At 40.8% G+C, this 25984-nt stretch overlaps 2 protein-coding genes across 2 annotated transcripts; one reads left to right on the top strand and one right to left on the bottom strand.

Moving 5' to 3' along the window:
* Positions 1-4545: 4545 nt before the first annotated feature.
* On the bottom strand, positions 4546-11173 carry LOC115390283 (probable G-protein coupled receptor 83). Its single transcript, XM_030094084.1, has 4 exons — positions 10856-11173; positions 10281-10406; positions 6138-6271; positions 4546-5306 (listed from the first exon to the last, which is right to left on the bottom strand). Exons 1-4 carry the CDS (start codon positions 11099-11101, stop codon positions 4589-4591), a joined length of 1224 nt encoding a protein of 407 aa, XP_029949944.1. The 5' UTR covers positions 11102-11173; the 3' UTR covers positions 4546-4588.
* A 7281-nt stretch (positions 11174-18454) lies between these two features.
* Positions 18455-25666, top strand: ankrd49 (ankyrin repeat domain 49). Its single transcript, XM_030094237.1, has 3 exons — positions 18455-18663; positions 20139-20357; positions 24870-25666. Exons 2-3 carry the CDS (start codon positions 20145-20147, stop codon positions 25335-25337), a joined length of 681 nt encoding a protein of 226 aa, XP_029950097.1. The 5' UTR covers positions 18455-18663; positions 20139-20144; the 3' UTR covers positions 25338-25666.
* The last annotated feature ends 318 nt before the right edge of the window (positions 25667-25984 follow it).

Here is a 25984-nt window from a genome sequence, read left to right as displayed (position 1 = left end):
GACAGAATCCTTGAAACATCTGGGAACTGTGCACTGAATGAGAGAGCTGTTAAAGATGTTGGTGTATACTGGGGCTAGCTGGTATGCAAAGTGTTTCAAAACAGATGGACTTACACCATCAGGACCAGTAGCTTTTCCCTTTTTTGACCTGATAAACCATGTTCTCACCTCCTCTTCCTGGATGGAAAAGGGAGGCGACGGCAAGGGGGACGGAGGGGAGTAGGTAGGAATGGGTAGGTGCTCAAACCTCACAGAGAAGGTGTTTAACTGATCTGGGAGGTTTTTGTCAGTGTCAGAAGTGGGAGCAGTACTGTTTTTGTAGTTGGTCATTTTTTTAAATTTTTTTCCAGACAGCCCTGATGTCATTTGTGGTGATCTGATGCTCCAATTTGTGTGCATACCTTGATTTAGCTTTTCTAATAGCAGCTCTGAGCTCGTATTTGCCTGTATTGCCCCATATCACCCTCAGCCGAGGCACAGCATTTTTTCCTGCGAAGGGTTTGAATGTCCCTCGTAAACCATGGTTTGTTGTTACTGTGAATTTTCACAGTTTTGGTAGGGATGCACATCCCGACGCAGAAGTTAATGTATGACGTCACTGTATCCGTCAGTTCATCCAGAGTAGCCGCCGCTGCGCGAAATACATCCCACTCAGTGCACTCGAGACAGCCTTTCAAAGTGTCGATGGCCGCGCTCGACCAGCACTGGACAACCTTGGATTGTACATGGTTGAATTTTAGTTTTTGACTGTATTTTGGGATGAGCAGCAGCATGGCGTGGTCCAACCTGCCCAGCGGTGCCCTCGGAAAGGACCGGTATGCCTCGCTGAAAGGGACGTAGCAGTGGTCGAGGATGTTAACGCCTCTGCTTGGACAGGTAACTTGCTGGATGTAGTTGGGAAGATCCTTTGACAGATTGGCATGGTTGAAATCGCCAACTACAATCACAGACGCGTCGGGATTACAGTTTTCCACAGAGGAGATGTATGTTGCTAACTCTGAAGTGGCTTCGTTAGCATTAGCCGACGGCGGGATATAAATGCCTATCAAAACAACAGAAGCAAACTCTCTGGGAAGATAATATGGCCTGCACTTCACGCAGATGTATTCCACATGAGGGCTACAGAAGTTGGTAAGCATCTTGTTGTTGCTGCACCATATCTGGTTGATCATGAGACAGATTCCGCCACCTTTGGTTTTAATTGATAGCTTCACTGACCTGTCAGCACGGTGAAGAGAGAAGCCGGGTGGAGTAATAGCCTGGTCAGGTACGTTGTGGTCCAGCCAGGTCTCTGTTAGGCAGATGGCAGAGCAGACTCTGTAGTCCTTGTTGGTTTGAAGCAGGAGGAACAGTTCATCTATTTTGTTTCTGATTGATCGGACATTGGTGAGAAGCAGTGCTGGTAGTGGTGGCCGGTATGGGCGCTTCCTGAACCTGCAGAGAACACTGGCACGACGTTGTTTGCTAGCCGGCTTGTGATACCAGCACTGGTCTGCTGGTATAGGTGTAGCAAGTATCTCTGCAGGAATACTTGAGATCCACACTTCATCAGCGATATAGGGATTATCCCTTAAGGAGATCAACTCCAGACGACTGTATGTGTAGCATAGTGACTTCCTGGCATGAAAAGCCGACAACAGTAGCAGACCCAGTAGCAGAGCTCGTACCGTGGCAAGCCTCACGGTCGCCATCTTGGAATCTCCATTGCATCACCTTGCATGACCTTTTTTATGATTAATGAATGAGGGCATATTTTTCACCATTCGGGAATTACATTGTGAATTCCTAACCCGCTCCTCTCTCTTTATCTCTGGATACGTTTGAATCAAATTCTTCAACATATGTAGTCTTGACAAAATAAGACTTGATTTACAATGCAGTTTTTCAGCTGTTTCCAATGGTAGCCTGGGTAAACACATGTTGATCGACAACAGCAAAAGTTCTGTTTCATATGAATCAAATTATAATGTGAACCATTAAAAAAAATCTTAGCATAAAATCTGAACTGATGTAATAAATCTTTGCCACTACACAGCACCATTTGTACTTGAAGTAGGGAATAATGTAGCACTCGTACGCCATGCTGCATTCGGCATCATTCTTTCCATGTCTTCCAGTCTTTCCATGTAATGTCTATGATTAGTGTGTTTGACCGTCCTAAATAAAAAAAACCTTCAAAACAAATATCAAATCAAATTGGTAAGAGTATTTTATATATTTTATCTTGCACATCACTGTGATGTCGCGGCAGCAAGAAATTACAGAGGAGAGCAAATCATACAAATAACTACTATTGACACAAACTCTGAAAAACACATTGAAACCACCTCTTTAGATATAATCTCTTTGAAGATCAAACTAGCCGGATGGAGTCACACAGGTTTCCTCTTTTTGACCTGGGACTTCAACAAACACACGATTAAGCAAAAAATATATTTTTCAATTCAGCAGCTGTATTCTTTTTGCACCAAACACATGTAAATCACAGGAATATGTACACTTTCCGTTCATCATTACACATAGTTTTCACTGAAACACAGCCCTGAACGTTGACATGCTTCATTAGACTGTCATCCATGTTTTGACCGCGTAACTGTAGAAACACTATAAATGTTATTTTAGTGTTTGTGCTGTGAAAAAAGCCTGAGGAATAGACTGAAGTCAGCATCAGCAAAAATACTGAACCTGTAATATTTATAGTTTTTTTATCTGAATGTCATCACAAGGCGGTAAAAAAATAATTTTGAGTAACATAATTTTTTTTTATGTTGCTACAATGACGCGCTCTTTGTGTTTTATGAAGAGGTAAAAGAGCAAACACGAGAGCTGATGTGATAAAATGTAGCCCGCACACAATTCCATGTGTATTTCTTGCATTAGTGCAGAGCTGAAGTCCGTTTTGTTACCGTAGTCTGGAGGAGTGTGTTATGCTTTTATAAGGTCCCAGCTGTAATTAGGAGAGTGGATTTGTGAAGTGTAATGCTTCAAAAGCTTTTTAGTCACAAAAGTAGAGCTCACTGTTTGTGTTTGTGTTTGTGTTTGTGTTTGTATTCAGCACAGTGTCTTTGAGCACTGCTGCTGTATATGCTGTAGACACTGAAAGGACACGTGTGAGAGTTCAACTCAGATTTTTCAGGCATGTTGCATCTTTTATATATTATAACATTAGTCAGTCAGGTGCAACAGTGACATGAAGGGATATACATTGCACTGTGGATTATCTTTACTTCACATAAAGATAAACAACAATGACCAAAGTGTTTCAGATGTCAAACTGAATGGATCTCAAAAAAAAGAATCTCAGACCTTTTTTTTTTCTGTCACACTGTCCAATGAAGCACATCAGTTTGTACACATCACACAGCTACAATGTCCCCACAAAGCAGATCTGAGATCTCTTACATTATAATAAAACAGTAATATAAACTACTACATCACCAGTACATCTTAGCTTCACTGTTTTATTAAAAAAAAAAAACTCAATTAAAAGCATTTATTTAGCTGTGAACAGCTTCCTTTCAACTACGTTTTAGCTGGTTTATGTGGGTTATGACAGTCAATCTGAAAACTTTCCCTCTGGATGTTTTCACAGCGAGTTTGTGAGAAATAATTTAAACTATCATAATTTGATGTGCACAGCCTTCAAGTTTTTGTCAAAAAAAAGTGTCTGAAGAGCCACTATGGCAACATGTATGCGCCCACAAAGACTCCGTCCTCGTCTGAAGAGTAGTATAGGACAAAACCAGTGTTAGTGAGTGTTTTTCCCTCACAGTTTGACATTCTGGCAATGAATAAGGAATGTTGTTCCGCTGACAGTCATACAGGCTGTGAAGGTCGGTGAAGAAAGACATCAGTCACATCAAGACACTGCACTCAATGTCTAACCACTCTTCCAATTCACTTGGGTGACCTGATGTTTTCTGAAACGGCATCTCTCCTTCTTCAGAAATGCTCTGTCCTGTTTAGATGTGGGTTTGTCTCCCAAGCAGCTGCACTCACAAACTCACAGTGTCGAAGCTGCAGCGATAAGATCTGAACTTTTGAAAATAGAAGTGCAATCCTTTGAGTGCTTGAGAAAACATATTTGACCATGACCAAAGCTCCACCTGTTGAGGAAAGTCAATAAAGCTGCTGATGGATCCATCTGAAGGAGCATTTGGTCCATTTTCAGAAGAATCCAGACAATCAATTTTGCACGCAAGAAAAAACTTGGCATGACAAATCATCAGATGCAGGTAGGATTGCGGATGAGTCATTTCAGTGCCACTTTATGCAATTCAACTAATCCTAGATGCTTTCTCCTCTTTAGCTGTTCCAGCCAAACATCTCAGGAATCCATAATTAACTTCAAAACTCAAACAAGCTCTGAAAAAAATCCTTTTCAGAGTTTATATCTGGAACGTCGAGCACGCTGCCTCAAACATGACATGTGTTCTTGCAGTTTCCATGGACACTGTGTTGGCTCCATGTGACCGGCAAGTGAAGGATTTTCCTTTATCAGATTGCTCTTCACAGCACCACACTTGAAACGCAAATTTCAACTGCTCCACTATGCCAGCTCTCTCAGGCCTGTGGCAGCTGCCTCCAGTCAGCTCACCGCCACAATGGGCTCCACGGAGAGGATATCAGTCCGCCCTGTGAGCGCCTGCCTGGCGGTGAAAAGCACATGGGCGTCCTTCAAGTTGTGGGACCGACTGGACGAGGCCTGGCTCTGGTCAGAGGAGCCCTGGCCCGGGCGCGACAGAGAGTGCCTCGGCCTCGAGGATTCGTTGTTATCAGGCCAAGCAGTTCTGTGGCAGGGACCGCAGGCGACCGCTGGGCGGAGCTCCGGCTCCAGGTCCACCACCGCTCTCCGCCTCCTCCGACACCTGCTGAAGAGGATCTGGAGCTCCTGGCGGAAGGTGGGGTTCAGACAGCAGTAGATGAACGGGTTGTAGCAGGTGGAGCTCATGGCCAGCCAGTGGAAACAGAAGTACAGGGCGTTGGAGGAGTGGATCGCCTGGCTGGACAGAAGCACCACGTAGCAGTTGAGGGGAAACCAGCAGACGGCGAAGACGCCGACCACCAGCAGCAGCATGGCCAGCGTCCTCCGCCGCTTCTTCCTCTGGGTGGCATGCTGAGCCGTGGTGGTGACGCCGATGGCGTTGTGGCGCCACAGTCGGCGAGCCACGGTGGTGTAGGAGGCAGTGATGATGAGCAGAGGCAGCACGTATAACAGTATGAAAGTGAGGAGATCGATGTACTGCCAGTAGACGTCTGAGGGCTCTGGGAAGTCAGGAACACAAAGGCTGCGCTCCTTCTCCTTACTGCAGAGGGAAAATCAGCAAATGGTAGCAAGGAGCACAAAGTAAAGAAATACAGTGTAAAACTAAGAAATATACTGATTTTTATGACTGCCTGAACTTGTTTTCAATGTAGAAAAAAATATATATATATATAAAAAAAATTTTTTTTTAAAATGTTACTGTTTTTGGCCATTTGCTTGAGCTGCAGGGGAAAACACTCAGAAGTAAGTTCAAGTTTGATTATTTTCCTACTTTAAGAAAAAGTTAAAGGTGGAAAAACTAATCAAGCCCACAATAATTTCTGTATTTATATTTAATTGACCAAAAGTACAGAGAAATGTCTAAATGTAATGACCAATAATGAATAGTTCTGAATACAGGAGTCTGAAGTAATGAGCAAAGTGCAAACTAATTAAAAATAAAGAAGAAATAATCCATTGTTACATGCTGTATCTGTAAATTAGTCATTGACGCACCTCAGAAGCAAATCTTTGGACTGCAGAGGGAAATTGAGTACACAAATCCATACATTGTTATACAACACATGTCCTGCACTATTCCATCACTTCGTATAGTTCTAAAGACACTGAAGTCACTCTGCTACATCCTAAACTGAGATCTGGTTCAAACTGAAGGTGATCTTTATTGTATGTGAAAATGTTATGTATTATATGTGATAATTAATCTTTATTTAACGTCCAAATTATTTTAAGGTCATACAAAAGGAGGAAATACAGCTCAGAATTTAAAATAATCACAATTTAAGTTCAAGCATTTAATTTTTTAAAATATGTTTTACCATTTGGTTGACAGTGACAGCAGGAACTGGTAGTGGGTGCGGTGTGAGTTTACCTGTATGTGAAAGTCAGGAGTTTCTGGTAGATTGCATGTGGGAGGGAAAAACAGGTGGCCATTATCCAGATGACAGCAACCCAAACTCCACCCTGTGCTGGAGACATGCGAGGTCTCAACGGATATAAAATTACCTGAGGAAACAAACAAGCAAACAAAGCAGTCATGACCACACATGGACAGATAAAAGAGCAAACATGTAAAGCTACATGTGTCCATTCAGCATCAGTAAAGCCATCTAATCCAAGCCATTTCAATCACTCATAAAGAGCATGGCAAAGAATCCATGATGATTTTGTGGAGAAAGATAAGCAGGAGTTTTTAGTAACCATCCAAAGCGGTGAGAATCACTTCTCACATCACTTCTCACAACACAGCTAAATATCGCCCTGCATCGCCCTGCACGGTGTAGCAGAACCATCAGTTCAAACCCTGGAGAGACGTGTCTGAAGAGGCTCAAAAGGGGCGATTATCACTGTCACACACTGGTATTCTCCTTTCTTATGTTCGTCAGTACACCACAGAGCAATTATTCTTTTGTGAATAAATACAGCAGGTGACAGGCTGCATGAATGTTATAAGACACAAACAGGACACGCTTTCAGTTTGTCTGTTTTGCAGATAATTCATAATAATTACATCTCCATCATCATGCAAAAGTGGAATTATTCAAATAAGGGTTTGTATGTATAAGTGTCTATTATTCACATAAGGATCTGTATTGTTTTCTTGTTTTTTTTTTGCTTGAGTCTGCCATATTGCATTTGTATGGAGCTCTGAGGCCCCACAAGCACACAATACTATAAGCAGAGGAAGTTATCAAACATCAAAACACTACAGCAAATAAATCTAAATTTGGGGGGGGGGGGAATGCATTATGAAAAAAATTCAAAGCTATAGACGAGAAGGAAGAGATTCTGAAATGATTGCGCCGGGTAAAACAGGGTATAGCATCACAAATATAACACGGCATAGAAGACATGTGTATTCCTCCGGCACAGAGATGGTGTGTGTCAGTTGAAGACAGTGATCAGAGGTAAGTGACGGTGTTGTGTTTGCAGAAATGTGTACCTTTGACAGGGAATACAACACACCTCGCAGGTACATCAGGCAGATCAATTCAGAGGTGAAAGCAGAGCCAGGGATGTGATTAAAACCTTGTAAAAGATGTAAATAAGAAAAGAGCGGCATCTGTAGTTGCAGATAAATGTACTCAGGTGTTATTGGCAACGTACAAAATCCTATCCAACAGCTTCAAATGTCAAATTACTCACAAGAGGTGAGTAATTTAGCAATCCATATTAAAGTAAGTGGGCTGCTTTAGTGAAACCCTCGATTAAGTGACTAACCCTCATCTGGCACGGCAAATCATCTCAGCGAGACTCAATTAGCAGATATTGGTGTTTTTCAGTGGCTTCTTATTCAACATTAGGATCAACTTGACCCAAAATTCAAAACAGAGATATATTTTTTATATGAAAAAAAAACACATTTAACAGTACAAAAGCAAAAGGAAAATAGCGCTTCCGCATTCATAATCATGCAAAGAATTTGAACTGATGGCAGCTCAATTAATAACCTATGGTATCAAAACATACAAACAAACATAAAAGGAAGGTTTCGCATCCAGTATGTTGTGTGATTTAATGAAAAGCCTCTCTACCTGGTGTAAAATGTCATGAACCTTGGACCGTTATTATTTTCTCAAGGCATTTCTCATTGAATAAAGGTCTGCAAGAAAGTGATACTGGCTGACTCACTCTTGAATCATTTCTGAACACATCGTGCCATTTCACTAGCATTTACCATTTTCAACCTGGGAACAGCTGCAGACCATCCGCATTTTCATTTGCCAATGACAAAGCACTGAACAGGGAGGAGATCCAAGCACTGGCAGCCTGGTGCAGCATGTGACAACGCCGCACGCAGGCCTGTACTCCAACAGGGAAGAAGCGGAGTGGGTTACAAGCTTCAAATTCCTCCAGCTTCACCTCTCAGAGGACCTTGGCTGGACTGTCAACACCACCTACGTCACTAAAAAGGCCAAAATTCTGATTCATGCAAGGAAACATCAAAAAGGCACTTTTAGACACTGCTGAAAAAAGGTAGTGAAATTAGAGCATGCAGAGAAGTGAAGAATGTTTTGACACCTGAACTCTGAGAAGAATGCAGAGAGAAATTGTGTCATTGTTTCACAATTATCACCTTCATATCGACAAAGAAAAGTCAAAGCCAATAACAAAACTCAACTGTGCAGAAAAAAAAGAGGCAACACTTTACTTGAAGCACCCGGTATAACGCATTATAAGTAGTTACAAACACTCATAAATGATCACGATGTTTTATAATCCACTATACAGCATAGGATTAGGGTTAGGGTTAGGGTTAGGGTTAGGTCCTGGCATTGTGATCATTTATGAGTATTTATAACTATAGCTACACATGCTATAATGACATTATAATACTTTTTAAATGTACTTATAATGTGTTTTACGGGGCGGCTTCAAGTAAAGTGTTACCAAAAAAGACATTGAAGCATTTCAAAGACCTTCATGTTGAAGAGGAAAGACAGATCTTCATTTATTTTTGCGCTGGATTTCAAACTAGATGACCTCTTCTCTGTTTTGCTATATCGTCTTCAGTCTTTTGGAACACACTGCTCATCCCCCTTGTACATGGGCCTTTGTTTGTGCAGCCAGTTTGTCTTCTCCACTCTTTTCAATATGACTTATGCTAGTCTTGCTGGTTATTTAAAAAGGGAATGTAACATCCGGTAGCATTGGTGAGCAGATGACTGAAATGCAAGATCATGAAAATAGAGTTCAGTGAGGATGAAACTGTTCCAAACATGCCAAATTAAAATCTGTTCTGATCTGCCTCTTGGTTTCTCAGGCAACGAGCAGTTTGTTAGAATTTCATTTGGTGAAGTTTTATTCAAAGCTTGTGCATGTAAAATCTGTTTTTATTCCTACTATATACAGACTTTTGTTTTTAGCACTGTGAAGCACTTTATGTTGTTTTTTCAATATGAAACGTGCACTACAAATAAAGTTTGATTGATTGAAATGTTTTAGCTTCAAATGCTCAATAATTCTTATTGGAACTCACAAATAAAATGTCAGGTAAAGCTGCTTTGCATTGATTTGCTGTGTCTGAAATCTCTCTTATTAGTTCAGTGACTGTGGGATATGTTTGGCTCAGACAATACACAAATTATCCTTCCACTTTGGAACCACTCAGAAAAATTTTGCCAAAGGGGCCAGATCCATCAGGAAATACACAATACGCAGGGCAATTTCAAGAAGCTGATCTTCACATGCAAACCTTTTTTTGTGACAATTCAGACAAGTGGAGGGTAGATGTGCATCATCCCATATTAAAATAACAATACTTTAATTAGACCCACAAAATACCATCTTATTCTGAGTGCTCAACAGGGACTCACTTGTTTTGCATTGTTGGGCTGTATTCAGAATGATCAATAATTGTATTCCATCTCAGAGACTGCTGGTTTGCTCTGAATACAGTATATACCTGTGTCTCTGTTAATATATTTTTTTTTCTTACTTCCCATACTACACATTATTACCATGATTTTAAGGACTACCAAATTGCCCGTACAGTAACGTCCAGCTTGTTTCATCTGTTTCAGCTGAAGTGAAGCCTGTTCTTTCAAGAGAGCACTTTGAGAAAGTCATCTTCCATGACGTCTTCACATTTCAACTGGATTTTATAGCTCCGTTTTGGAGCCAGCCAGTCTTCTCTCTCACGTCTCCAGATGGTTCAAAATGCAGCTGCACATCTTTTAACTGGAGCGCAAGTCACAGAAGCTCAGAGGAGTCAGAGTGCTTTCAATTTATGTCTCTAACGTGTGGAACAATCTGCCTTGACGGCCACTTCTTTGTCCACTTCTAAAACCAATCTTAAAAATTATTTTTGCACCCTGACTTTTGACCAAGCCAGAGACATTGATGTGATTTTATTTGTTTAATCGTTTTTATTGGGTTATTTTACAAATAGAAAAGAATAAAGAAAATTTCTTTCATTGAATTGGAGTCATATGACTGAATGTGAAACTGCAGAGGTGAGTGATGCTCTTCAAGACTAAGGAGCTCATCACTTCATCCTTTAATGCTGACCAACCTGTCTCCGGTCCAGAGCGATGGCTGTGAGTGTGAGAGTGGAGACGTGCAGAGAGCAGTACTGGACGAATCGACTGATGTGACACATCATCCTCCCAAACACCCAGGTGCTGTAGACGAAGCGAACCTGCACACACACACATACATAACAGGATAAGTTTCCAACTGCATGAATCATCTCAAGAAGACAGATGATTTTTTTTTTTTTTTTTTTTTTTTTTTTGGGGGGGGGGGGGGGGGGGGGGGCTGTCATAAGCTCACTGGCGCCATCTCTTGGAGACAATAATCTGTATTGCAATCAAGTGTCCATTCAGTAATTTGAAAAAGTCTTGAAAAATTATAATTAAGACATTACATTTTTTTCCATTATCGCACCAGAGCTTATGTTTCTAAAATTTACTTTTCATTATTATCATTATTCTTATTTTTATTCCTATTATTATCGTTATTATTATTATTATTATTATTATTATTATTATTATTATTATTATTATTATTATTATCACAGTGTGAGAATAAAGCACAGAAACATTGGGAAGCACCAGCATCCTGTCTCGGGTGACTTGCTGCACTCACCAGGGTGAAAGGTGTGTTGAGGACTGTGATGAAGATGTCAGCCACCGCCAGGTTGAGGATGAAGAGGCTGGTGGCGGACTGGGTGCGCTTGTTTTTCACCACCACATGGCACACCAGCGTGTTCCCGAACAGGGAGATGACGATGATGAAGGAGTAGGCGGCCACCAGCAGCGCCTTCACCCCGCTGTCCTGAGACTCCCCGCCGCCGCTCTTCCGGCTGGCCAGGGAGCGCCAGTCCTCCAGCATGCCCTCGTCAAAGTCCAGGAGGAAGAAGCCCGAGGTCCTGTTCCCCGGCTGTCCCGAGACATTTTGGAACCGCTCCGGGAAGGAAAAGAGTCCGTCTCCCAGAAGTGAGGAGTTGTTGAGCCCCGCGGCTGCCGCCCCCCCGCCGGGGCCGCTCCACCACAGCAGCCCGGGCAGAAACACCAACACCGCTCCGCTCATGTTTCCACTCAGTCACTTTTTCTCTGCGCTCTCCGCGTCCTTCCCTTTCTTTTTTCTCCGTGTCATCTGTGAGAGCGCGAGCTGAGCGCAGGAGAGTCAGGACGCTCAGGCGCGAGCAACAGGTTGGATGTGCGCGTGCGACGCAGCAGCAGCGGCGGCGGCGGCGGCAGCTGCTTTTAAATCGGCGTGTACGCTTACACACACACACACACACACACACACACACACACACACACACACACACACCACACACTTTTTTGACAGTCACTTAATACTCCTTTTTGTTTTTTTGTTTTTTGTTTTTTTTTTTGTTTTTGTTTTATTTTTGTTTTGTTTTTTTGCTTTGAATACTTTTTAACCGTAATCTACACTGCAAATCCTCCAGTTTTGAATTAACTGAGAGTGTTAAAGAGTGGACTCAAATATACACTTCAGTCAACACTGCGTAGTGTTGATTTACTAATGCTGACAGAGTATTAACAACTCCTGTGTTAATTCTAAGAATGTACACTTCTAAGAGTGTATTCAACACTATAATGTATATTTGACTCCACTTTTTTGACTCTCTGAGGTGAATTTGCTGAATCATAATCTGTCATCATAAGAGAAAAACATGCTGAGGAAATGCATGAAATTACCCTTTCAAATTTTCACCTCTTCTCTATTGACTGATGTATTTTCACAACACATGATTAAGCTCATCAGTACATTCAGAGATGACATCCTCTCATTTTCCCTTCTTTAGTTTTCTGTGGAGTGTATTCAACCCAACATGTTGGCATTATGTAAATGTGATGTACAGACATGCACCCAGTGACCTATTAGTATTCATACCACAATGAGGCAGGTTCGCCATCAGCTGCTACCATTGCAGCAGTACTACCCACAAAAGCAAGGATAATAAAACATTAAGACCGAGCCCTCAGACAGCTGGTGGGGAGGACTGAGGCACATCATCTTCTGTTCGCCACCAAATGTCACGGCTCAGTGGCGAACCCAAAAGCGGACAAATGATCAAAGTTCAACGAGTTTATTGAAAGTTTGGACCAGGCAAAGGTATCCAGCAAGGGATGTCTAGAAACACGAGCAGAGTCCAAAACATTAAAAGCCCGAAAAACAGGTAGTACACAACAGGAGTAAACACAAGGGAAGACATGGGAGGGGGTGTCTTGACACAAAGGTATTATGATCTAGCAATTGACACATGAAGGTAGAGGGTTTATACACACTGGGGAAGGGGAAGACAGGTGAAATGGAGGGCAGTGATGGAGATGAGATGACAGACTGCATGATAAAGATGGACGTAGTGCCTGGTTCCAAAAATGAAGCCTCCCTGGAAGTGGCCAAAACTTGTCACATCACACCGTCCACCAGCGGCTGGTTTCAAAAGGCTTTGGCTCCATAGTCTCCTATTCAAAATTGGACGCCAGTAAAATTCGATGGGCTGCATTTCTACGGCTCGCGATTCTTTTTTTTTTTTCCTTTTTTTTTTTTTAGTTTTCATGGTCCAGAAGACAGATCATGGTGGTTCATCAGAAAATCAGTCAGTATTGAATTTTATATAGAGCCTTAAAGCTTTACATAATCAGGGAGCATGTTTGATCAACAGTGTGTCGTTGAATGATTGCTCTTGTAAAGTATGCTCAATCAACTCTACAATATGACAAATCAGCAGGTATAATAATCTGCTATTAAGTGCTGTATCATCTTCATGTGTAAAGAACATTTTGCTGAAATCAGGATGGATATGAGCTTGAAAGCAGCCAAAATAAAAGCTTCTTTCAACCAGGGTCATCATTGAGAACGCAGAAAAGTTTATAGTAACTTATATATTTCAGGAAATACAGTAAATCATCAAATATATGAACTGTTCCATGAAGATCAAGTATTCAGTCTCATCTTCTGCTTTTTTCTAGAGAAAAATCCAAAAAAAGAAGAAGAAAATGAAACTCTGGCCTCTCTCGAAAGGTACGGCTCCTGACTGCTGTTGCTGATCCACAGAGAGCATCCTAAACATCCACAGCGTCCAGCTGAGCAGCAAGTGCAACATTGGGTGGGATCTAGAAGGGAAACAAGACAATATGAGCTCCATCTGCAAAGAACCCACACAAACATTTAGTAAACACTCTGAACTGCTGCCGGTAACAACAACAGAGCTTTCAGGGCATGAGCAATAAGACCAAGGGACTTATTGCTTATTTCCAGGTGCAATCTTCACTCTGAACCTCTTCTGTCCTCCATATGTGTCATTGCTGAGAAAAGTTGCACCACACCTTATATATTTGTGTGTCTATATATATTTATTTTACTTTGAGTCACAGTGCTCCTGCACAGTGTCAATAAAAGGCATATGAGTCTATTTTGAAGAGCATGGACAGAATATTGTGATGAAGAGGTGGCCTTGTGTCCATTTTTCTGGCATTCTAGTAAAAATATGAACAACAAAAAAGCTTGAATAAGAGTAGGTAAGAGAAAGAAACATATTCACCACTAAGCCAGTAATTACATGGTGAAAGCAGTATATTTTTGTGGAAAACTATTTAAAGGGAGGACAGTAAACTCCAATTTTACGTCCACATAAAGTCTCCCTGAAATGCTTTAATGATAAATGTGGAGGGATTATGTTATTCAGCGAAAAGACTGCAGCTGGACACTGAGATAAGTCAGTCCATCTTCCAGCTCGATGTGAAAATTTCCCAAGCTGTGAGCATGATGTGGATGATAAATGCGACATCTAAATTACTTGTGAACCCCACAGTCATCGATGATTTTCATTTAATTTTCATCTGAGTCACAACTTCAAATCATGTTCAGCGAACAAACAGTAATTCATATAAGAAATTCATATGAAGCCAGCAAACATAACGGTGTGGGATTAACTGTGGCGTCTCATAATACTGATGACTCGTGGCAAAAGGAAGCGTGGAGAGTGTGAGGACATGAAGCCAGTTGTTCACCAATAAAATCAATAATTCAGGATTACCTTTTTACCATTTTTCTGATTTTTTAATGAATCACATACTGCTGTGGAGACATCTTTCCCCACATTTCTCCCTCTATAAATTCTACTTAAGTGCCTAAATTCTTCTTTTTAAAATATAAGTGTAACATTTGATGATGTTTATGCAGCTGTCAAATCGGTGACATTGCGATTTAATTTGGCTGTGTACTGTAGCGGTGCCAATTCTTACATTACGACTGTCCATGAATGCATCAGAGCTGTAAGCCAGCGCTGATTGGCTGTGCAGCATGAACGAGTTTTTTCTTTGCACTTGATCTGAACTCTTTGGAGGGAAGTTAAACAGTTAGTATGCTAAACACTATGCTAGCCGCTAGTGGTACTACCCAAAAGCTATCGGAGCCGCTGGTGAGTCAGTGAAACCTTCAAAAATATTTTCTTTATCAGAATGCTGTGGTCTTAAACACCTGCCTATTTGAATGTGCCTTGTGTTGCGCTCAACTATAAGAGACCACCGAGTCTATTTTTTTCTAATATACGTAAATTCCAAAAGATATAGATAGCTGTGTCTATATCTATCTGAATAGATTGTGTAATTTTAAACCAGCTGTGTTCATTTTATATTCAAGCTGTATATAAGATGGTACAGATTTAGCCAGTGAGTTTTTGTCAGCGTTTTCAGCACCATGGACAGCGGACGCTCTGAGCTCGACACCCTTCAGGCTGCATTTGTGCGTGTTTGTGTGTGCGTTCTTGTATTTCTATCCTTGTCGGGGCCAAATGTCCCACAAGGATAGCAAAACGTGGAACGACGTGCCTTGTGGGGACCTTTTTCCGGTCCTAAGTAGGAGAAACAGTGTTTTCTTGACCATGTTGTTGTTACTGAAAAAAGTAAAAGTGCAAAAACATTTCTTTAGGGTTAGGCTTTGTTGTGGTGTGGGTTAGGGTTAGGGTAAGGGTCAGGGTTAGGGGCTAGACATGAATGGGAGTCAATGGACGGTCCCCACAAGGATAGAAATACAAGACTGAGCGTGTTTGTGTGTGTGTGTGTGTGTGTGTGTGTGTGTGTGTGTGTGTGTGTGTGTGTGTGCGCGCGCGCGCGTATGTGTATTTGTTCTTCAGAACAAGTTTGTGAACTGTTCTGTGACTTTATTCTGCTTTCTGAGGCATATAGGTTTGCTTGGCTTAATAAAAGTGAGCATTAGTGTGTTGTTTGATGGTAGGATGAGGTATTGTTTGAATGGTAAAATTACTATCATAAGGGCCTGTAGAGAATGCTCCGCCCCCTCTGAGACCCACGCTCTGCCTCTGGCTGTGTAGGTTGATTCAATTGTTTGGTTTTTCTCGATTACAGTTAAAATAAATAAAGTTCTAAATCTGTTTTGATAAAATGATTATTAGTTTTAAGCTTAACCTTCATCCTTTCATCAGGATTCTTCTCAGATGATAAAAATAAAGGAAGTCCATGCGATTTCATTTTTTATTCCTCACTCAATCTGACCGACAGGCGGCTCTTATTTTCTGCTGTCACTCTAAATGCTGTGGGATCCGACATAATTGACGGCTTAGAGTTGTACATCGGCTTCACTCAAGTAGATTATATGGATAATAAGCAGTAAAACAGACAGGCAGTGAAGAGGAGTACACATTCAGTAAATACATCTTTGTGAATAAATACACACACGTTTATCTGCTTTCTTCTGCTGTCACACATGCTGTTTGTAATCATGATGGACGTGAAGACAATTCCTGAACAAAGGACAAAAGCAACAATGTTTCAAGGCTCATGCTCCTCTTCCTCAGCTCTCTCTTCCTTTTGTCATCTCCATCTCATTAAAACAGAAACACCGGCTAATGCGTTTGATGTTCAAGCTCTTAATGTCTGATTTGTCATTGCTAAATGAGTGTATGCTTATGTATCAGTGTGTCCCAATTAATAAATGCAACATTGAATTTTTGTATTTAGTTTCCAATGCAAAATCACTTGTTTGTTGTTTTGCTAAAACACTGTGTGTAAAACTGTAATTGTCATGCTTGTTGTTTATGCATTATATTTAATTTTCATAATCAATTGCAAAGAGTTGTAGTATTATTTTGTTAAAATAGGTAAATTCAAATCCATGTGAAAACCATATAAACTCTCATGCAGTAGATGGTGAAATTGGAAAATTAGGGCGGCTTTTATGGATTGGGGCACTGCGGCAAAAATTATTCAAGAAGGTGTAGAAGCAAATTATTGATAAATGTAATGTGCTTTGGTTGTTTTAAAAAGCAAAAATCAATAGATGCTATTTTGCCACAACAAAGCAGGGTCCATATGGACACACAGGCTCCTCCATTCCTAAGAAGCTCCTTCTTAATGTGATGTAATAAGAGTAAAGAACATCATATTACCATGTAGAGGGAACACACAGCGTACGGCATCATTAGAGGATTCAGTGTCAGTGTGTTTACAATAACATGGACATTACTCCCAAAGATGTGGCTCACGCTGTGCCTAATTTGTGAAATCTTTTCTCAACTGAAATGATAATCACATATAATATATTCAGCACTGCAAGTTGTCCTTCTTTAACCTGCTGGTTTTCAAAAGGCCTTTCAGCAGTCGGCAAATTGCTTCATGGGATTCTGCTGGTGAGTTTATGTGTTTTTGGCTTCACATATAAACTAATCAGGGTCAAGAGGGCTTGCAGCAAAAGCAGCACGAGTCAGTGCAAATGATTGTTCAACAAGCTTTTTCCATCTCTCAAAAGACGTATTCAAAGCAACTGAATGGAGGTTGATCTTTATTTTCTAATTCTAAAACACCCTTGAAGCAGCATCAAAAGCAAGCAATGTGAAAACTGACTATTGAATGCGGGAACATGAAATGATGGATGGTTCCAAGCTGTAAACATTGCACAACTGTTATAATGTTTCTGATTAAAAATTCCACGTCTATCACATCTGAGTGTACTTGTTGCTAATGCAGTTTAATGTTATCTAATTGATGCCAAGGTGGTGTTTTTCATTCCTGCAGCCGCGCCTGATTGATTTTGGCTCTCTTGACACAAATTCCCTCATCTGCATTTTATGCAAGTGAGAGGAAAATAACACAGTCTCCTCACTTAACAACACTGTGGACACAGCTTAGAAGAGTTTCTGAGCAAAAAGAGTCATAGTTTAAAAAAATATGCTGATTATTATTAAAGTTTTGTGTCTAAATCAGGAAGAATCCATGTATTCACTGAGATAATATCACAACTCGACATTTAAAGGCCCCTAAGCTGATGGAACTTTCTTAATTTGAGGTAAGGGTGCTTACAGCACATTGCTGGCATGCATATGTATTCCATAAACTAACTTGTGTCAATTGACTGTCTGGTGTTACATGATCCGAAATCAGCTTGTGTAGGACGTGACACCTTACAAAATTTTAAAAGTTGGGGAAAAGCTGACTACTTGGAGAAAACCCACACATACAGAAAGATTGGCCTGTAACACATTTCAGAAAGATGAAAGCGGTTTCAATGATTTGTCCACATAGTTAAAGTGTTTTGAGGGCATGAAATTTGATGAAATGTTGAAGCTTGTAGGCATGACAAAGTGGTCAATAAAAGTCTTTTGGGTTTGTTGGGTGGGGGGCTGGTGATAAGAGGAAAAAGTTGTCAATTATTTGTGAAATATTTTTGTTTAATAAATCTACACATAAATATGCTCGTTTGTAAACTTTCTTAACAAAGGTGCAGCTGACTCTTCACTCATGGAATATGAGACCATTCTAAAAAGATATTTGTTGTATGAGGAATTTTTGATTATAGTCAATAAGGAAGTGAGGTTCAGACTAAACACACTCACACACGAAACACTTCCTTCTCACAGAAGCCTTATTGTTACTGCCAAACACTGGCTAAAGCTCAGCGGGTTCACTTCCTTTTGCAGGTTGATGCAGCACTGTGTAAACTGTGCTCTTTAATAAAGTTCGTTCACCACTGGTACATCTGCAAAGGTTTCCCAACATTGCACAAACGGTCAATAAGGGGCAGGAACAAACGGAAGTCTCTGGTAATCTGCTCAAATTTCAATCCACGACGAAGAAAGGAGCAGCCGAAAGGTCTTCTGGGTAGTGTAGTCTTTAGCTGGGGACCGCAGGGCCGATAACATCCTGAATAAACTACATGTCCCATGTTACTGCCGGGACTTGGTTTCACTGCTGGATTGTTATGGATGGATTTTTGATTTTGGTTTTTCTTACTTGAGGGCTGATGTTTACCACATTAGCTGATATTTTCTGGAGCGAAATGTTGCTGAAATTATGGAGCCGACAGTGAACGTGACATATACGCTTAGAGAGCAGGTTTTGTTTCCGAGCGTGGATCATTGACTCTATCTTCTACTGCCACTGGAAGCAAACTCACATCTCCAGGTATGTTTCTGTTTTTATTTGCAGCGCCTCTCTCCGAGTTTCCAGACTTAAGCTGCAAGTACAATAAGTATTTCATTGTTTTGGGTCATAAAACATTTCTTTGAAGTCGATCTCAGCATCGATCCAAAAAATCTACAGCAAACCTAGTCCGGCAAAGACATGACGAACAAATGCCTGCCTTTACCTCCCATTTCTATTAATATATGAGCCCTGGCTGCACACAGTATTTTTTATATTTTTTTTTTTCTGCAATGGTCTCTATAAAAAGGTGGTGACATGTCGCTGTCAGGCATGGGTGGTAATTCCAAAACTACATTGCAAGTTGACTGATCACATGTCATTCTGTTGATTTTATTTTATTTATTTTTTTTTTTTTTTGGATCACAATAGTTTTTATTGTCATTGTGAAAAAAAAAGCCCAGCAAAATTGCAAGTGCAGTCTGTGCATGTGCTACATGGTATTAAGATTCAGAAAATCTGAAGAAGTGAACAATAAAATGCCTTCTGTTTCTGAGTCTGTTTTTTTTCCTAGACTTTAAAGCCCTGTGTTGTTGGCCTGTTCTTGGATATATCCATTTATACATATTTTGATGTAATATTTAAGTATTCCTCATCTGAATCTGAGTGCATAATCACTGAAATGAGAGCAACATCTGGTTATCATCCCATTCTGATCCTTCACTTCACCACTTTTCAACTTGATCCACCACACTGTTTCACACTGCAGGGGATTTTAATGGCTTGACTTCATCATAAACTTGAATAATCATTAATTCTTGAGTCTAATAAACAATGTAAACAGATAGTTAGTTAGTTTGCTGGAAAGGTTAGTTGTTTTCCATGATTTACAAAGTTAAATGTTAGAGGACAATGAAGAAAACTCTTCATAGTTTACTGAAATGACATGGGAGTAAAAGGACAAAAGCAATAAAGCTTCAAGTTGGAGAAGATGGGAATCATAAAGGTTATTTGTATTATTAGCAGAGTATTGTCAGTTTCCCTCTAGCTCTCCATTAAGGATGGATGAACTCATAATTAAATTGTGCTCACCATATTTCAAATACTTTTGCAAACTCATTTTCAATGTCATCATGGTTAAATAAATGGGCGGTTCTTCCAAACTGGGATCAATTAGACAGACATCTGAAGGTTTCCATGCTGAGCAACATTCTGATGAAATGATCCGCTCCACAGCAGACAAAACGATTTTTGTCTGACCTTTTTGAAATGAGAACAAATGAGAAAAGGAAAGTTTCTCAGACTGTTCTGCTTTTCGGAGGCCATGTGCAGTTTATGTTCTGCTTCACACCAGATTTACTGCATTAATTAGCCTTGCTGTGAGATCTTGGAGTTGTGCCAAATTGAGTATGTGGGCATGTCATGCAATTAATGATGACTGTTCAGGAAACAATGTCTTTCATTGCCATGTCTCTTTATTCCTCTGTCTTTCTGTGCTGAATTCTTCTTACAACCAGAAAGTGATGGATTTTCCAGAGGATTTCAACCAGCTTGAACTTCTGGACTCGCATGGACATCTGATCCCGCGAGGGAGCAGCAGCCTCTGGACTGGAAGCAAGGATGAGGAGGAAGAGCTGGAGGAAGGAGAGCACAGTGAGGAGTGGTATCTGCAGCAGGAGGAGGCTCTCAAGGACAAACCGAAGGAGCTCCTTCTGTGGGCAGCAGAAAACAACCGTGTAAGTTAAAACTTCATGCATATTGTTACTTATTTCTGTTGAGACTTATCTGGAATCGGTGAATATGCTTGCACTTTTCCTTTAGAATGCTGGCTCGTGTTCAGCAGCTTCACGTAACCAGCAGGCAGTGGTTTTCTCAATCATTCGCCGTTTATCCAGCTGAATGTCCCTCATCAGTTGGTATGAATGGTGATTGTGTTGAAGAATCAATTCTGAATTGATCGTGAAGATGTGCTTAACATCCTCTACGGGGAGCAACATGACTGGTGTAACAGGAGGGGAGCGTGTCAAATCAAGAGATGAGTGATTGCCTCATGCCCAGATTGTCGGGCGGCAGTCAATGTGCGCAAGACAGCATGGGGAGCATGTACCACACAGTCGTGAGCTGGTATGACTGCTGAAGATTTCTCAGCCATGAAGGTCACAGCGGCATGTTAAGAACCACTGGGGACAGGCGTGAGGAATCGTGACAATATGAATCGTGTTTTCTGGACTAATATTCTCATAAGGAAACCTTCCTTTGCCTGGATGTGAAGGTGGTGATAATCTGGCCGTCCAGGCACTGGAGCTGAAGTTAACGGTTGTTTTAGATTCTGGAAAGCAGAATGTATTATCTCTGTTCATTTATCAATATTTAGGGTTACACATTATTTGGCTCATAATGAAAATATATAATCAGTAATCCAAACTGCATTTTCATTTTCATCTTAAGGTTGCACATTTTGTATCACAACTAAAAAGAAGAAGCAAAAAAAAAAAGATTGCTTTTTTTCTTTTCATGTCAGCCCCGCAAGAAAAAACAGGGGAATTCATTTTTAATTTTGTCCAATGTTTTTTGCATTTTTGTTGAGTTTGATCGGTACGGCACATCTCTGTGGACCGACTTCCTCGACTCATGGTGTTTGTTGAGTTGTTGGTGGTGATATGTATCCCCTATTGTGCATTTCTTTGCTTTAGGGAATGGCTTCAAGTATATCCTGACAGCAGGTTTTTGTAGAACACGGGAGAAAATGGTGAAAACATACTTCAAAGTGAGCATGGAACTGAGCTGAAAGCAGACGGCTTGACCCTGAATGCCTCCGTGCTGCTCTGTGCTGCTGCAGATGACGCTCACACAAAGATGAATGACACTAAAACACTATTGAAACATCCAGCAGCGGAAACTTCCATTCACTGACTTCAAAGCACTGTGAAGACCATGATTTTATCCACAAGCCGTGGTCGATGATCAGTCTGTTGCATTTTGACACAAAGTTTGAAGCCGTTATGTAAAAAAAAAAAAAATGTTCTCAAAATGTTTTCAAAAACGAATTTAAAAAATCCACAGATAACGAAAGTTCCACCAATATAATGAAGAAAGTCAATAAAACAATTGATTGGACTTATTTCACCTGCCATGACGTGCCCCCATCATGTGATCCACCAAAGGTCAGATAAGGTCAGATGCTAGATTAGAAATCGATTCCATTTTACATTTTAACTTTTATCCAAGCAAGTAACACATTATAATTTCTAGATAAACTGCAACACACATTTTGCCCAAAACATATATTTGATTACCACCCATACTGTTGAGCAGGTTACACAAATCACTCATATACCTGAGTTGAGTTTGCGCTTCATTTCATGAATTTGTTTCATAATTCATTTTGTATAACTTTATTTTATTAGTGAATTTGCATAAGTTTGTCCCTGTATTTCCACACAGTAAGTTAAATATGACAAAATCGGTGAGTTGGGGGGGGGGGTGGGGGTAGAAGGACTCTGGCCAAACGCTGCTCATTTGCATGACTAAACTGCCAAAAGAAGTTAAAATAGTAATGCACTGGCTTAGAAAAGGTAGAACCATGAAAATGATCAAATAACATTTTTTTACCAGAAAGGATCACCTCAAAATACCAAACTCTACCCAATGCTGATTTATTGCTGCCTCTTTCAGATTGCTTATATCTGAACCAAACATGCCTTGAGCTCAGTGAGACGAACAGGCATGATCCCTGGACTTGACAGTTACGGCTTTGGTGCTCGCCGTTTCCTCTGTGGGGACAGAAGTAAAGGGTCTATAATTACTGGTTGGGGTTTTTTTTTTTTTTTTTTTTTGCTCTGCATGTCGCTTAATAGCAGCACTTACACCTCTCTGGCACTGGCGTCGTGTCATTTTTCGACAGCACCTGTAAGTGACTGTTTCCTCACTTCTGAGAAACGTAGTTCGCCACTGTTGGCTCAAAGTTAAAAAACATACTTACTAAATTCAGTTATGTGACAAACGAGATTGGCTTTAAGACGCTGCGACTTGTTTGAATCGGGGCCCGATTGATCAAACGTAAATTCAAAGTGTAGCGTGATGCACGTTGATTTCTGAACTGCAGAGGCTGCAGTCTGAGAAATACACGAGGCTGCCCACCACTTGTCGCTCTATTTGAATTTTTGAGAAAACCATCAGGCGCCATCGGTGAATCTTCAACCCACACAAACCATGACTGAAAGTGAACAATAGCGACAGCGAGTGGGCCAAAAATATAAAAGGCAGTTTTGCTTACTTTGTTTGTCCCATAGAAGCTTTTATTTGCATTTTTTCTTTTCATTTTCACTTTCAGATGCAGCACAGGCTTGGTATTGAACACATTCCTGTGGTTGAAGCAGGTTTTTTTCTTTTGCCAATATGTCTGTTTTGTTGCTTACTCAAAGTATTTTTCTTCACAACTAGTCAGCTCGACTTTGTAGAATACCCTCCCAAAAAAAAAAAAAAAAAAACTTTCTGCAAAGCCAATGTTCAATTGTAAATAAATTTGGCACAAAAATAGATGAACTCCTCAAGGTTTGCAAAACTGAAGAAATTATCAACGAATGTGAAGTGATTGGTGAGTGATGTATTATTTATTTTATTTGTGTGAATAAGAGCTTAGGTTGAGTCTGATTTTGACTTGAGTCCCACAGAGCTGTCAGAATGTCCAGTTCTTACCTTTAAATCATATTAACACAAGCGCTTCATACATTAAATTTTTTTACATTGTGTTTTTCTTTTTCTTTTTTTTTTTTTTTTTTTGGGGAACGGTGTCCATGGTACTCTGCTTTTTTACATTTTATATTTTCCTCCTTTTTTTTTTTTCCCATGGCTTCATCCATGTGTTTCAGAAGTGCGTTGCATAAATTAATTCACTTTTCTCTGTATGTTCTCTGCAAGTTGTCTCAATGCCGCCCACATCAGTTCACTAAGAGCTCTGAACAATACCATGAAGTGCAGGTTATTACCTCAGGCGACTACCTGTAACTCCTATTTTTTCTATAATGCTTTTTATAGGTCTGAAAAGAACGCTGTAATTTTACACAGAAATGTCCTTCCTGCTAAATGCTCTTCAACCTGAAGTGTAGCTCTTGCATCCATTTCAGATATTTTCCTAAGAGTCTTTCTGCTGACTTGAAGCACACAACTTAAATGACAGGAGTTCTCCTTTAAGACTGAAACTCAGATGTTTACGCATTAAGAAGCTGTTCCAGCTTATTGGCGATGTACTAAATGCTTAATTATTGGATAGAAGGAGCAATTGATGGCTTGAGGCACGGAGCCGGCTTTCTTGATAGTCGCTCAGTTTAATGCGGCTTGGCCTAAAGGCCTCTTGAAAATTTAATTTTCACTTGTCAGAGCACATTAGAATTCTTTAATTGTTCAAGATCATGCGGCGGCAAACATCCATCAACCATTCGGTAAAATAAACCTCCAGATTTAAAAAAGAAAAAACATCTAAGTGCCGGGTCAAACTCATTATAGTCATGGAAGAATACACAGACTGACAGTTTAGGCAAAACAAAATGTTCTTTACATTAGATTGTTTGAAAATCTTCAACTGTTTGCGTGTTATTGTGCCAATAGATGTGAAAACCATGTTTTTTTTGCTTCCTCCCTTCTCCGGTCTCAATAATGTCTCGTGTCTGTTCATCTCCAATAATCTCAGTAACTATATTTAACTTATTAGATAGTCTTAATGAGAAAAGGCGACTACGTGTTCTTTGCAAATTTTACACATTGAATTGTCATTCCACAGGCCAGTTTAATCACCTGGGGCCTCTTCTATAAAACGCTGCATAGAATGCACAATTTAAATGATTTCAAGTTTTTATATGTTTATTTTTACATGATTTAGGCTTCCAGCTCATAAAACCCACGAAAACAGGAATTCAAAAAATTGGAATACTGTCTAAAGGAAAGGATCTGTACTCATCACGCTGCAGATTCTCAACTGTTGGTTTTTTGGTTTATTTGTTTTGCAGAAATGTTCGTCTTGTCGCCATATGGATGTGAAAGATGCATAGGGCATGATTTCATTGGTCTATTGTCTCCCTAGACTAAGACTAATGCATGTTGTAAAGAATGTTATCTTAAAGACAGACATAAAGGAAAAAAACAGCTGATATACAATAAAAATGTGAGTAATAAATTATTTTCTGGATTACGGGGACTTTCCAACATTCCTCTGCATCACTTTAATGCCCATTTCTGTGGGTTTCTTTCAGCTCTCCATCGTCCTCCGTCTGGTCACGGCTGATCCTCTGCTGGTCCACTGCTGTGACGAGGACGGTTACACCCCGCTGCACCGTGCGGCGTACGGCGGACACGTCCAGGTCGTCTCTGCTCTGCTTGCCGGTGGAGCGAAGGCGAATCCCCGCACCATCGACGGCTGGACGCCCCTTCACAGCGCCTGCCGCTGGAGCCGCGTCGCCGTGGCCAGCTGCCTCCTGCGGCACGGAGCCCAGCTGAACGCCCAGACGAACGGCGGGCTGACGCCGCTGCACCTCGCCGCCTCGTACACCAACTCCTCGAAGACCGACTCGGCGCACACGCTGGAGCTGCTCCTGTCCCAGAGGCACCTGCAGCCGGGGCTGCGCAGCAGCAGCGGGGAGACGGCGGGCGAGCTGGCCCGCCGCAGCGGCCCACATCACTTCCTCTTTGAAATGGTGGAAGACTGTGTCAATGTGGTGTGAGTCTAACAATAAAAACAACACTTTCCCGCAGGTACATTTGTTACGTTTGGCTTCAAGCCTACGGAAATGTCCCCATTCAAGCTGCACGTCTCTTGTCAGTCGGTCACTCTGAGTGGCCAGAATGAGCAAACGGAAGAATTTCCACACTTGAATGTGTGTAAATACATAATACATAAAAATAATTTCCACTTGTTTGTCTTGTATATCAGGAAGACAGATTGTGTTGCAGCAGCAAGTTAATAATAATACTGAGACACAGAAGGCGACGCATTCCCTTCATACCTGTTACGATGTTTCCTTAATAGGTTTCGCAGTAAAGCATTGTTGTAAACTGATGACGTTTTCCTTGGTCTTTCTTCTAAATTGATTCTTTCATCACTTTCACAAAGGACAGCATCACAGCAGGAACTGCTGAGGACCTGTGTTGGCGAGTAATCTATGATTAACTAATCAATGCTCTCTGTCCGCCTCACTTTTTTCAGCTGTTAAAACCACACCGCTAACAGGTGGTGAATGTTTTTCTGAACCGTCTTTAGACGCACCATGAGCGTAGAAACGTGCTCAGTAAACTCCAGTCGGTGTGGATCACTGGCAGGATATATGCTGCTGATAATGTTCTGCAAACCAGCCAGAGCCAGCAAAAGAAA

This window comes from Salarias fasciatus, chromosome 6, assembly GCF_902148845.1.
Source record: "Salarias fasciatus chromosome 6, fSalaFa1.1, whole genome shotgun sequence".
NCBI classification, from domain to species: Eukaryota; Metazoa; Chordata; class Actinopteri; order Blenniiformes; family Blenniidae; genus Salarias; species Salarias fasciatus.
This window is presented reverse-complemented; position numbering and strand designations above follow the sequence as displayed.

What these genes read in the sequence shown, in the direction of transcription:
- LOC115390283 (XM_030094084.1), bottom strand. Translation starts at nt 11,101, where the DNA reads ATGCTGGAGGACTGGCGCTCCCTGGCCAGCCGGAAGAGCGGCGGCGGG. An exon ending in TCAACACACCTTTCACCCTG is followed by an intron (nt 10,407 to 10,855) that starts GTGAGTGCAGCA and finishes GTGTGTGTGCAG; the next exon opens with GTTCGCTTCGTCTACAGCAC. An exon ending in CTCCTGACTTTCACATACAG is followed by an intron (nt 5,307 to 6,137) that starts GTAAACTCACAC and finishes TTCCCTCTGCAG; the next exon opens with TAAGGAGAAGGAGCGCAGCC.
- ankrd49 (XM_030094237.1), top strand. Translation starts at nt 20,145, where the DNA reads ATGGATTTTCCAGAGGATTTCAACCAGCTTGAACTTCTGGACTCGCAT. An exon ending in GGGCAGCAGAAAACAACCGT is followed by an intron (nt 20,358 to 24,869) that starts GTAAGTTAAAAC and finishes GGTTTCTTTCAG; the next exon opens with CTCTCCATCGTCCTCCGTCT.